The 14,187-nt window shown below is 52.5% G+C and overlaps 1 protein-coding gene across 1 annotated transcript in view; it reads right to left on the bottom strand.

Annotated features, from left to right (window-relative positions):
- Positions 1-13,514, bottom strand: part of CPAMD8 (C3 and PZP like, alpha-2-macroglobulin domain containing 8) — a 64,614-nt gene extending 51,100 nt beyond the window's left edge. Inside the window, 8 exon segments of the mRNA XM_011366921.1 lie at positions 3-34; positions 1,083-1,137; positions 1,579-1,596; positions 5,216-5,268; positions 5,345-5,510; positions 7,631-7,653; positions 9,394-9,545; positions 13,285-13,514. Of these exon segments, the coding sequence (XP_011365223.1) occupies positions 3-34; positions 1,083-1,137; positions 1,579-1,596; positions 5,216-5,268; positions 5,345-5,510; positions 7,631-7,653; positions 9,394-9,545; positions 13,285-13,514 (729 nt within the window).
- Between the last annotated feature and the right edge of the window lie 673 nt (positions 13,515-14,187).

Raw genomic sequence — 14,187 nt, 5'->3', positions numbered from 1 at the left:
TGGTCGGACAAGGGGAAGGTCATGTTGGTGACGCCTGTGTGAAGAGAGATGCCCCCTCAATCTGGGGCAAGCGCAAGTGCAGAGAGCCAGCTGGGCCCCGTGTCCGGCAGCAGCGTGGTCAGGGCAGAGGCGCCCTGGTGACCCTGTGCCTGCCCCAAACAGCCCCTCAGGGAAGGCAGAGACCATACTGAGGCTGGGGGGGTCTGGGAAGAAGAAGCAGCCCTGCACACCAGGGTTGCGGAGGAGCAGGAAGAGACTGCATCTTGGGTTCCTGAGTGAGCCCTGCAGCCCAGGTGAGGTGACAAGCCAGGGAGACGGGCCACCCAATTCATCCACTCTACTCCCCACCTGAGTCATTCCTGTGGTGAAGGAAGACTGCACACCCCCTGTGCCTACTCGGCAGCCCCTCACAGGTCTCTCAGAATCAGGAAGAGGAGAGGGGACATGGAGAGGGGTAAAGGCCAGCCCAGAGGACTCGGAGGCATGACACTGCGCAGACCACCACGGCGCGTGTGACTGCTGGAGACCTCACACTCCCATAATGGCTCACATAGGCATGTGGGGTCCGGGAGCCCCTCTGAGCAGGACATGAAGTCTTTCACACTTGTGCGTTTTCCAGGCTGAGGTTGTACAGCTGTCCTCAGTTTCCCCATATCCCACCTATCACCTACCATCTCTTGGGGCTCCACTTCCCTTAGGGTCAAAGCTAAAAGGGCAATGTCAGCGACACAGCCCTTATTGTCGTAGAGAAAGAAAAAAAAAAAGCCAACTCCTCAGCCAAAGCAAAGCCTCCGACGCCTAGCTGGAAAAGAGACATCTCATGCTGGGTGGGGGGTGATCACGTGAAAGACCTGCAGTGGGAGGAAGGCTGTGGGGTGCTGACAAATCAGGTCCTGATGTTTCAGAAAGGTCTCCAGCGACAGGCAGGTGCCCCAGCTGGATCCCAGGCACAGAGACGAGTGGGCGGAGGGCACCCGGAGAGAGCACGTTCTCTTTTCCTGAAGGTTTATCACATCTGCCACCCTAAGGCGCAGCCCTCAAACCACAGAAGAAAGAAGGGGCGAGGATGGGAGGAGACTTACCGCAGCAGACCGGCTCCACGTGTCTCCACTCCATCATCCTTGAGCCCCGGGGGTCCTGCGGGGGGACACGCACAGTAAACACAGGGCTGCAGCACGTGCCCAGCTTGTGTGCAGACCTTCCAAGCCCTCTCTCTAGGGCAGGACAAGCACAGAGGGCAGGCCCCATATTAGCCATTGACATGGGAGCAAACAAGAGCTCAGGATATAGAAGGGACTTGTCTGAGGACAAGGGAGTGGAAGGGACCAGGCTGGGCCCGTCTCACCATTTAGGGACCACCATTTAGGAACCCGTGTGCAATCGATAAAGACAGATAGGCACATGCTTGCCTGTCCCGCAGTGGACCTGGGGACCAGAATGGACTGGGTCCCAGCTTGTGAGGTGCTGGGAAGACAGGGATCAGCCCAGAGGGCAGGCGGTAGGAAAAGACAGACCGGATCTTGCCGAGACCGGGCTAACCAGGCCCAGAGTCAGAGCTGAGGGGGGAAGGCCACTCACCAGGATGTAGGCTTCCAGCTGCAACAAAGACAGACAGATGCGGTGAGCAAACCCCCCGGAAATCCCCCAACCCTCCATGCATGCTGTGTCTTCATCCATGTATGGTCTGGCTCCCTAGGGACAGGCACAGTCACTATTATGGGTTGAATTGTGCCCACCCCTGCAATTCTTACATTGACATCTAACACCCAGGACCTCAGAATGTGACTGTATTTGGAGATGGTTCTTTATAATCAGCTTAAAATGAGGTCATTAGAGCAGGTCTTAATCAAATAGGATTGGTGTCCTTATAAGAAGGGATGATTTGGACACAGATATGCATAGAAGGAAGACAATGTGAAGACATGGAGAAGACAGCCAGCTACAAGCCAAGGACAAAGGCCTGGAACAGATCCTTCCCTCATGGCCCTCAGAAGGAAGCAACCCTGCTGACACCTTGATCTTGGACTTCTGGCCTCCAGAACTGGAGGAGAATAAATTTCTGTTGCTTAAGCGACCTGATTTACAGTACTTACTCGTAGTTGCCACTGGCAATGAGGGTGGTGGGGTCAAGCCCTGTCACAGGGCCTCTGTGCTCCCTGCTCCCCATCCTGGTTCTGCCCTCCCTTCTAGGCTTTCCGCCCCCAAACATGGATGGCTCCTCTAGGGAGCCCTCCCAGACTGTCACTGGGGTATTTTCTCGGGCAGCCCCTGCCAGTTTCCTCAAAAACCTAGAACACATGCTTTCATCTCTGAACCCCCCGGCACCTGCCTGGAACCTGGCAGCGAGCCGGTGCCCATCAATGTCAAACTGAACAGTCAGTCACCGCTGACCCTGACCAAGACGCAGCACTCTCAGGCGGAGGTTCCGGCTCCCATGGCTGAGCTTCCTGATCCCTGCACCGTGCCCTGCCTTGTCCCCATGCGTGGCTGACTCCGTGCAAGTGGATCCGTTCCCACTAGCTCAGGGCTCCCTGTGTATCCAGGGGTATCCGGGTTGACAATCAGTTTCTTGTGATTTTTATCCTTGGGCCTCACTCAGCACGAGCCCTTGACCAACCTTCAGAGGAAAATGGGCAGCCGCACACATCCAGGGCTCTTCCCCTCTACATGTGTGTCAAGCCCATCCTGGCAATAATCGCGCATCAGGAAGGAGCTGACAGCAAGTGACTGATCCCCACCCCCTCCCCAGGAAAGGCTGTGGGCACATGATCCCTTTGGACATCTGGGCGCAGGAACACAGCACCATCCACTCAGAAAGCAACAGACACACACGTCCAGGACCTTCAACACCGCCTTAGCCATGGACCCCGAAATCCCACTCCTGGGGTCCAGCTGAACCAGAAAAGGATGCACCAAGGGGAAAAGAAGTTTTGCGCATAAAGACAAGTCTGGCAGCGTTTCTGACAACGCTGAAACCTGGAAACGAGCAAATGTCCTCCAGGAAGGGGCAGTTAGGTACAAAGCCTTCCTGGGCAAAAGGAACTCAGGCACTGAGGTGAGTTTACAAGGCGGTGTCCCCAAAACGTGGGCAAGTGCATTAAAATATCCAATGAGAAAGCACAGAAACTTGGGATGAAGAAAGACGAGAAAAAGCAGTGTGTACCCACAGAACTGCTCTTCTAGGCTGGCCACTAAGAACTCTGCAGGGTTATTTTCCAGAATATGAGCCCCATGGGAGTGGGGTCTGTGTCTGCTCTGCTCAGTAATGTGACCCAGGCACTTGGTACTCAAGGACTTAAGTACGTGCCTTACACGTGTCCCCTCAGGGCTCCCTAAACTGAAGTCACCTGCAGACACGTTCACATCTTTGCTATGTAGTACGTGTTCAATTTATTTAGATCTCTTCACAATCAACATCTTTCTGAAAGCTCCTTCTTTGCAGCAGAATGTCAACTTAGAAACGTAGAAGAAATAAAGCTGGAAAAATCACCACTTTGCAATCATCATAGCAAGTTTTGATTCACATAATTTTGGAATCGTCTGTGGTTGCTAGAACTAGTAGATGAGCATCTGATGGGTAACAGGGTGTCCACGGAGCCTCAAGTGTCCCCCACAGATTACTTATTGACTACGAAGAGGACATACAGATTTGAGAGGAGAAACGGGGCAGACTCTACCTGAACCACTGGCTGCAGTTAATATCACCAACAGGACAAACCAACATCAGGTGCCTCCCGATACGATGCACCGTGGAGGACCAGCATGGCTCCTGCAGGTCTTGTCCCAAGATGTACAACCTGAACCTGGTCACATAGAAATAGCAGGCCGGCCCGCTTTGGGGGCGTTCTGAGGAACAATTGCCTGGACTCCCCCAAAATGTCAACATCATGAAAGGCACAGAAAGGCTAGGGAACTGATTCAGATTAAAGGACGCCAAGAGACATGACAATTAAACACAACATGTGGTCCGGAATTAGATGCTAGACCAGCAAAGAAACACACTATACAGGATACTGTTGGAACAATGTGGATTTTATATTAGATAATACTGTTGTATCAATGTCAAAATTCCTAAATGTGATGATTATACTTAGGTTGTATAAGAGATCGTTCTTGTTTTTAAAGGATACAGGTGTTAGGGGGTAAAGAGGTATGATACTTGCAAATTATCCTCAAATGATGTATCATTAAAATAATTTCATTAAGTATATATGTACATATGTGTACACACACACACACACACACACACACACAAAGCACATAAATGAAACAAAAATGTTTTAACTAGTAAATCTAGATCCGTGGTTCTAAAAGTGTGTTCCCCAGACCAGCAGCAGCATCAACTGGGAGACTGTTAGAAACATGGCCCCTCAGGCCCCTTTCCAGAAACTCCTGAATCAACACCTCTGGAAAGGGCCCAGCAATCTCTATTTCAACAAGCTCTGCAGAGAAATCTTATGTACACTCAAGTTTGCGAACCACTGCTCCAGATCAGGGCTTGGCCAACTCTGGCCCTCAGGCTGAATCCGGCCCTCTGCCCATTTGTTTAAATAAAGCTTTATTGGCACCCAGCCATGCCCATTCATTCACACGTGTCTGTGGCTAAGTTTGTGCGACAACAGCAGGTCTGAGTAGTTTCAACAGAATCCTTCTAGCCCAAAGACCCAAACATGGTTACTACCCAGCCATTTACAGAAAGTTTGCCAATCTCTGGCTATGTGAAGGGCATACGGGATCTCACTGTGCTGTTCTTCCAACTTGTCTGTATGTTTGAAGTTATTTCCAAATAAAAGTGTCCAAGAAAATCAATGTCCTATTTCTGTGAATATGTTTATTTCAAAGAAGAAATAATAGGTTTGATGTGCAGTTATATTTTCTTTCTAATAAATGTTAAATAAATGCAAGGATTTATTTAACAGGATTTCAAATGATTATCAATAGCCACTTAAATCCTTCCAAAGCCTGCACAGAGGCCACTTTGGGGACCACTGGAGACCTTTTATTGAGGAACAGCGCATCCACCAGCATTCTTGCCTCCCTCTGTCCCACAGACCTCCCCCAGGGCCTCCCAGAAGACATAGAGCCCAAGGAAGGAACCGAAATTAGAGGCAGAAATTGGAAAGAGCAGGGGAGAAAGGCCAGTGCTGACAGTGCCCTGGCCAGGGAGTCTCATGTGGGTGTGGTCTGGGCACACGCTCTTAGAAACCAATCTCACCTCCTCGCTGACAGGCCTCAGGTCTGGGGTGACAGTGAAGACACTTATGAGCACTGGAAGAAAGAAGAGAGGCATGTAGCAGCTCCAGATGGTGGGCAGCCCTCTCCCCCGCCCGCGCCAGCTGCCCACCTCGGTGCTGGGGCCTGTACACAGGCTTGTCGGTCTGGATGAACACAGAGGCTCCCCGGCTGTCCACTGTCACGGAGGTCTGGTTGTGGAACAGGGGACCCTCCTCTGCGTGCTGGCCAAGGCCCCACACCTTCAGGAGGGCCTGGCCCTGGAGGCCCACAGGCACCTGCAGGCAGAGCACAGAGCTTGGAAACGGGGTGTCACCCCGAAAAGGACCTAGGTGTTGGGAAAGCAGCGTGGCAGTCTAGGTAGGGGTGCTCACCAGGGCAACTGTGCCCCCCAGAGGATACTTGGCAGTTTCTGGAGATGTTTTTGGGTGTCACAGCTAGCGGGAGAGGAGTGCTACTGTCATGTAGTAGGTGGAGGCCAGGGATGCTGCTCCATAGACTGGAGACTCCCCAAAAGGACCTTATATTCTTAGCACTTAGAAAAGGCCTGGATGATCATTTCTCAAGTTAGAGAAGGGGTGGGGAAGGATTCCGCCCTCTCCCCAGGGGACACTGGCAGTGTCTGGAGACATTCCCGGTTGTCATAACTAGGGATGAGGAGGCTACTGGCATCTAATGGGTTAAGACCTGCTAGTCCCCTCTCTCCCAGAATTATACAGCTCTTCTTCAGCTCCTAGACAAATCCAAAGCACCTATCCTGGGAAGAGTGCTTTCTTGTGCGCAGTAGCCAGGGACAGCACATAATCTTAACCCCTGTCCGGGGCAGCCCTGCCTTCTGATTCACGAGGAAACAGATCTGCTCAGAGGAAGCCTGAAAGGGTAGCTGTAGGGTATCTGTCGAGGGTTCCCCAACTGCTGACATCTGGGGCTAGCTCGTTCTTGGTGGCATTCCTGGTCTCCACCCACTAGATATCCGTAACAACCCCCTCATCCCAAGTGTGACAACCATAAATGTGTGTAGACATAGCCAAAGGTCACGGGGGGCAGGGAATAAACATCCCTCCCAGGGGTGAACTGCTGCCTTAGAGAAAGGATTCTCCCACTGACCTCCGTGCCACAGCACCTAAGCACTAATGGCACTTCCTGCTGGAAGAGAGACCACCTCAGACTTCATTCTGACCACTGGGAAAGGCACATTCTAATTCAGAATGATTCTTGATTTAGTCCACTCATTCTGGGACTCCTTTGAGCATCTGGTAAAAGTTAAGGGCTAGCTGACCCAGTAAACGCTTACAATTTCAGGGCTTACAAACCCCTTGAAATCCAAGGACTTCAGTTTAAAAACCCACATCAGAGAATCACCTATGGTGTGGTTTATTATGTAAAATAATTTTAAAATAACAGTATTAGATGCCAGTGAGGCTGCAGGAAATTTGGTCTCTAATGTATGGCAGGTGGTGCTGTGCACGGGTGCTGCTGTGTCTTCTAAGACAAAACAGGACTGAGCAAGAGGCTTGGATCTCGACCTGGTAATTAACCTAAGGCAGGCATCCAGAATGCAAGTCACTTTATACACAAAGACGCTCGCAAATTCAGATTACCTTATTAAAACCCTGAAAACAATTTTAAAAATCTAACCACGTACAAGGTGAGAGGTTAATAAATTAGTACAGTTGACCCTTGAACAACATGGGTTTGAACTGCGGACTTTTGTCAGTAAGTACAGTCAGCCCTTTGGGTTTCGCATCTGCGGATTCGACCAACTGCTGGCGGAAACAGAACTTTTGATCTGCGGTTGGGAGTCCATGGATGCAGAGGGCAGACTATGCATTGTTCTATACCATTTTACATAAGGCACTTGAGCATCCGTGGATTTTAGTATCTGCAGGGGGTCCTGGCACTGACTCTCTATGGATACCCAGGGCCAATGGTAGTTAAGTTTTGGGGAAGTCAAAAGTTATGTGCAGATTTTCAACTGCACCGTAGAGGGGCGGCGGATGGCAATGGTAACCGCCATATTGTTCAAGGGTCGACTGTAATAGGAGGCTGTTAACAACAGAATGCAAATTATAGTTATAAAGACTTGGAACCATGGAAGTATGTTTATGCAATGTGTCTAGAGAAAACAGCAGGAAACACCACAGTGTATACCCTTTAATTGTAACTATGAAAGAAAATGTCTTCATGTGAACAAGGATTTGCAGGAAACATGAAAAAGTGAAAAGTATGAAGTCCTTGGATTTCAAACCTTTTCTCCTTTTCTAAATTTTTTCTACATTATTCACTTTTATATTACTGTTAATGACTTTTCTCGAAACACATGCAATGTCTTGTTCCATTCCAATTCAATTCTTTATTTCCAAGGCAGGATTTATGATTTTAAAAATTCATGGCTTACCTTGAGTTTGATTGTCCCTTTATCTAAAACATGAAAATAAAATGAAAATGGTTAAATCAGGAGCTGTGTTTCCCCCCACACACCCCCTCCTCCCGGGCTGTGGCCCTACGAACAAGGGCTTTCTCAACCCAGAGGGATTTTCTCTGGACAAACATACACCCTGGGTCATGCTGGTCTGGCCTAGGCTGAGCTTGGGTTGGCAAAAATGAGAGGTTCCCTCCAAACTGGCGAGAGCTGAAGGGCAGAGGGGATGGACAAAGCTGAGCTATTCAGGGGAAAGTTGGCCAGCCTACATACTTGATTCACTTCACCCCTGGCCCCTGCCCAAGGTAAGCTGTGAGGGGAGCAAAGAGAAAACTCCAGGGAAGAGGAACAGTAGAAGTGTGGAGAGAAAGAAGAGAAGACTGAGGTCCCCAGTGGACCTCACTCCAGTGGATCTGACTTGTCTCCCATCACCTCTCTCTTCTATCCAAATGGAGTTATTTGCTGTTCCAACACCTCTCCGGGCTTTCTGGCCTCCAGGACTTGATTAGACATCTACTGTTTCTGCCTCCCAGAATCAATTCCCCTGTCCCCTGCTAGCCAAACCCCGATTTCCTTGGGGGAACCACCTGCCCAGCTCCCAGTCTATGTGGTTTAGTGGGGCTTTGTGCAGATCAACATAGGCTTTCCTCCTGGTCACAGGGATTGGTTCGGGGTTGAGCATATGACCCAACATGGGCCAATCAGCATAGGCCTTTCCCCTGGTCACAGGGATTGGTTCAAGGTTCAGCATATGACCCAACATGGGCCAATCAGCATAGGTCTTCTCCTTGGCCACAGGATTTGGGTTAGGGTTGAGCACATGGCCCAAGCGGGGCCAATCAGAGGGAATCCTGGGACTTACCTCAAAGGTCCTGGGAACCCCCTCACTCCCTCTGAACTTTGAGAGACACAGGCCCATCCAGAAGTTGAGCCAGGAGTTGGCCAATAACAGACTTTTCTAGTTATGAGAGCTCCTATACTCCCTGTTGCTGAAGCCAACCTGAGTTAGACTTCAAGGTTGGCCGGAGTGGGAACTGCCTGCATTCCCCCTGCCCACCCAAGCCCTTCTAGTTTCCACACCAGGTCAGCCTCCCCAAGTATCCGTCAAGGGACAGGTACTGTCCCACTGGAGCCCCAACATCATCTCTGTGTCTCCTGTGGCTGTCACGCTCTGCATGAGGAATAAGTTACCTGCCCTGCCAAACTGGGAGCCCCCCAGGCAGGGCGCTGCTCTCGCCACCTTTGTCCAGGAGGCCAGCCCTGTTATCTACAGTTTACCAAAGAGAACGGGATGGGAGAGTGGGGAGAGGCTGGCTGAAAGTGTGAGCTCCACTCAGCAACAAGCAGGCTGTGAGCCCAGATCTGGGTTTAACACCACAGAGAGCTCAAATAAAGTTCTGATAGGGTCACAACATTCCTTCCAGCCCTGGTCCCACCTCTGGCCAAAGCTGACACGGAAGGTGCCTGACACCGTCCAGATCTGCGCTGTGGAACCTGGGCTGGCCAGGAATAAAGCACTCTGATTTCCCAGACTGGGCAAGTGGCTGCCCTTCCTGGGCCTTACTCTCTCCATCTGAGAAATGGGGGAACTCAGCCTGCTCTCCCTCCTGCCGAGGTTCTGGGGAAGTGGGGTGGGAGGAAGCAAAGCAGTGTCCGCCCCGCCTGAGCCCTGAAGGCCAGCAAATGGCTCCACTGTGCAAAGAGAGAGGAAGACCCAGTCAGGCACCCCGGGGACCTACCCAAGATGGCTCCCTGGTTCCGTGCCACCGCTTCGCCCTGGGCCACCAGCTGAGCCTGGACCATGACTTCCCTTGGGGAGTTAAAAATGGTCACGCTGATGACTTCCTCTACTCCCGAGCGGAAGACAGAGGGTGCAGTGACCAAATAGCCCCTGCAGGAGAAGAGAAACATGGTGAAGACCAGGGGTTGTCTGCCCCTCCCCTGGCCTCACTGCCACCCTGGCTGGGCCAGGGTACACCCCGGGCAGACTCCCACCTGTGCCTGACCACACGGTCGCCTTATGCATCTGTGTCCCCATCAACGTGTGAGCTCCTGAAGACCAGGGACTGGCTTATTCACCTCTGAAGACCCCACGTAGGTAAGAATGTGGGCTCTCTGGATCTGCCCTGCACCACGCCACCCTTTCATTTCTGCATTCTGGGCTTTGGCCTTTTCTCTGCCTTGGGACCCTTGCATATGCCGCAGTCTGAAGGCTGAGTAACGGGCAGGACCCCACCTCATCCTCACAGCCACCCTGTGAGAAGTGAGAACATCTCCCATTTACAGAGGCAGAAATTAAGCCCTGGAGAAGCCAAGTCATGTGCTGTGTCAGTGAGAGACCAGGATTTGCACTCAGGCAGCCCAGGCTCTGGAACCCAGTGGAAAGAAGCAAAGAGCTTCCTAAAACACTAATTTTAAGAACAAAAACCTGAAAACAAACAAAATGGCCCGAAACAGGAAAAACTCCACAAACAAAGGAATCGAAACAGCCCTTTCTTTCTGAAAATCCTCAGCTTGACCATGAGACACATCTGGGATAAAAGTGTCACTATCCTGCTTTCCAGATGTAAAAGCTAACCTTGCCGAATGAGAAGAAACATGCGCTGGATCACACACACAGGCAGGAGTGGGCGCTGGGAGCCCTTAGGACACCTGACCTGAGGCCCGGGCCTCCGGACCTGAGTTCCTGCTTCTTCATATTCTGCAGCCTTCCACTGAAAATCGCAAAGGCTCATCTGTAATCAGGGGACCCTCACATAATGCAACAAGTGCCAAGGGCCCCAGCAGCAGAGGCAGCATGACTCCAACTGCGCAGAACACATGAGCACCAGAAGAAACAGCTGAAAAGCAAAACACTGGGCCGGGCTTTGGGATTCGGAGAGATTTTCATTTCCCAAAATCCACTCTGAGATAGCCTGACATCCAAATGCAAAAAGGTAAATGTAGACCCTTACCACAATCCGATACATTAAGATGAACTCATTGTGTGTCAGAGATCTAAATATAAAACTATAAAAGCACTAGAAGAAAACATACGAGAAAGGCTTTGTGAGCTTGGGTTAGGCAAAGATTTCGTAAATAATATACTAAAAGCACAATCCATGAAAGAAATCACTAATAAACTGGGCTGCATTAAAACTTCATGAAAAGTCTGGTATTTCAAAAGACACAGCAGGTTCCTGTTGAGTACCATCCAGCCACAGCACTGACCCTGAGAAGCCACAGTGCTCTGTCCAGCTTAAACAATGACCGGAGTTCACACACCTGGGTTTCTATGTGTACTGTCCAACTACAGCGCTGACCGAAGCCTGCAAGGACCTTGGGGACTTACCATCTACTATATAACTCCAGCACTAATGAGAGTGTACAAAGACTTTAGTTTTGTAGGTGCACTGGTCAGATCCAGCAATGACTAGAATGAGTAGTGACGCCGGGGTCCCATGTTCTGTCTGACTCCAGTACCAACAAGCACCTACAGACTGGATTCCTGTGTGCAGTGTCCAGTCCCAGTCATGCACAGAGTGTGCATTGATCTTGGGTATGTAACTACTTTCTGGAGCATGTAGTGACCCTGGGTTTCATGGATATACTGTCTAGATTCAGCACTGACCAGAATGTGTACTTATCCTGGACCCTATGTGTTCTGTCCAACTCCAGCACCCAACAGACTGTGCAATGATGCTGAGAACAGCTATGTACTATCTTGATCACGGGAAGACCCTTGTTTCCTATGTGATGTGTCATGTCTGGCTCCAGCACTGACCAGAGGGTGCAAAGACTCTGAGCTCCCTAGTGCAGTGCTGGCCTCGGCAGTGCACAGAGCGTGCAAAGATCCTGAGTACGTAACTGTACTGCCCGGAGCCCATGGCCTCCCTAGGGAGACTGTGTTTTTACTATCTAACTCCAGCACATACCTGGGTGTGCAATGACCCAGGTTCCTATGTGTCCTATCTTGCTGCCACACGGGCATGTGGCCTCCATTAGGACAGAGTCTTTCCGTCCAACTCCTAGCTAAGCCCCAGGGCCTCCCACGTAGCATGTGCTGAGTGCGGGAGAACATCTGGGAAATATACAATCCACATGTTTGTTTGCTTTGGTCGCCTTTAGAGCCCTGAGCCAGCTCTGAGTTAGCACCTTCACCCAAAGGCGCAGAGGACCCAATGGAACCGAGTGAACTTTCCCTGTGGGCGAGGAGCCACAGCTGTCGGTATGCTCGTCAGCCAAACACTGTCAACCCTGGCACCTGGGCTAACACTGCCTTCTCATCCTTCCTTTGGACCCGGGAAAGGTGGTGTTTGGTAAAGCGTAGGCGGTGTTGGTCTTACAACAGTGTGCAAATCCACACTGCTTTCTGGGGCCAGGGATTTCTCATGACAAAAACACACAGGGCACAGAAGTGGGTAACTGCTAAAACGAGATCCTTTGGGCTGGTGGACTGTGGCTCAGAAGCTGGCTAATTTGGAACCCTTAGTCGGTCAGTGTTTCCCAGCATGGGAGTTCCATTTCACTTAAAAGTGGTACGATCCCAGAGTGAATTTAGTCAAAGGGACTCTGGGCTTGGTCCTTATAAGTCAGGGTCTCTTGTTTAGGACAAGGTCATGCTCTGCATAGGGAGCTGACCTGTGGGTGGCAGGATGTTTAGCAGCATCCCTGGCCCCCACCCAGTAGATTCCAGCAGCATTGCCTGCCCCTAGATGTGACAACCCCCAAATCCCCTGGACATTGCTGAATGACCCAGGGGACATTCAGGGGACAAAAGTCATCCCCTGGCTGAGAACCAATATTCTAAAGGGTGTCCTATCACAATAAAAGTTTGCTGGGTTCCATCTTCGCAAGGCCCAGGGGAAAAAAATCCCCTTGCTCAAAGTGTAGCATGGTGTCTTACTTTTAAAACCGTGATCCCAAAGGAGCAATGCAGCTAGCTGAAGGCGCCACCTCCCACCCAGTCCCACTGGTGACCTGTTTTCTGGGAACTCCTAAACAAGGGCTACTTGAACAAGCCACCTCATAAAGGCTGAGCTGGACGAATCGGCTGAGCTTGGGCAGCTGGAGGCATCCCCCCAGATCCCACAGCCTTGGAGGGCTCACCGGAATTTGGCAGGTCTAGAAAAATTCCCCTGTGAAGCCAGCTCATGGGAAACTCTCCTTAGCAGCTAGTTAACTTAACTCCTCGCTGTGTCGACCCACCAGAAGCGCTGTAAGCAAACTTCAAGAAAAATGTGGAAGCCAAACAAACACTTCCTCCTCCACCACCACGCCCTCCGAAGAAAGCAGGTCTCTCCTCCGATTTCTCCGTCGTCTGGTACCTATTACCTTCCTGCTCGGACAACTGGAAATGACCACTCCAGAGAACAATCCGGGTCACATCAAGGAGGTGAGTTGGGGTGAGGGTGGCTTCGGAGCCTGAGCTCTCAGTAGTCCCCGTACCTCCACAGGGCCACTTTTGAAGTCTCAGGGCGCGCCCTTTCCCAGTCTGACCCGTGGGGATCCGGGACGAAACTCTAGGACTCGCCCAACGCAGAGGCTGTGTGTCCTTGGACATGTCGCTGCACTTCTCTGAGCTAGTCTCAGAGACCCCCCACCCAGCCCGAGAAGACGGCTACTCTTTTCTGTCACCCGGGGCTACTCACGGAGCCTGGGGCTGCGCAGCGTGCACGCTGTCCCGCGGCGACAGCAGCAGCAGGAGCCCGAGCAGCGGCCCGAGCAGGGCGCCCCACATTTTCCGGCTCCTCAGAGGCGCCGCGCCGGGGAAGGGGCCGGGCCCGGGGCCGGGCCGGAGCTGGGGTCCGAGCACCGCCGTCCCCGCTGCGCCGCCGGAGGCCCTTTGTTCGCAGCCCCCGTGTCGTGCGCCCGGCGCCATGCGCCCCCGCTCTGCGCCCGGCCAGGCTGGGGCAACCGGGACCAGCCCTCTCCCCGGACCCGCCTCGACCCCGGACCCGCCCCGCGCGCCCCGCCCCCGCCCCGCCCCTGGACTCATCCCCTCCACCCACTCACCCCTCACTCCCTCCGGGGACCCGCCCCCTGCCCGGATGCGCCCCCAGACCCGGCCCATCCTCTTCCCCTCATCGACCCGACCTGTCCCCTCTGCCTCCCTCACCCCGGCCTAATATCCAACCCAGACCCGCACCCTCCCGGTACTACCCCTCCCCATCGGCCCTGCCCATCTGCCCACCCACAGCCCCTCCGTGGACCCGCCCCGCCCTGCTGGGGGAAGGGTGGGGCGCTGAGTCTCCGAGTCCTCTTCGCCCACCACTGCGCAGGGTCCGCTGTGCCCTGCCCAACCACTCCCAACGCCCGCCCCCGACCTGGCGATTTGTGTAGTGCACACTGCCTGAGGAGCAGAGACCTTTGGGGAAACTAAGGCTGGCCAGGGGTCGAACCTTCGAGACCCACAGCTGCTCCCTCACCGCCATTGCCTGTCCGCACTTCTGCCCTCTCCCCACCCGAGCCGTCTGCAAATCCCCTCAGCCAGGCCCCTCCCTTTCTGAACCTTTCCTGTGTAGCAAACGGCAGGGGTGGGCCAGCACCCCTTC

The sequence above is a fragment of the Pteropus vampyrus genome, unplaced genomic scaffold (genome assembly GCF_000151845.1).
Source record: "Pteropus vampyrus isolate Shadow unplaced genomic scaffold, Pvam_2.0 Scaffold126, whole genome shotgun sequence".
NCBI classification, from domain to species: Eukaryota; Metazoa; Chordata; class Mammalia; order Chiroptera; family Pteropodidae; genus Pteropus; species Pteropus vampyrus.
Note: the sequence above shows the minus strand (reverse complement) of the source record. Positions and strands in the feature narration are given on the sequence as shown.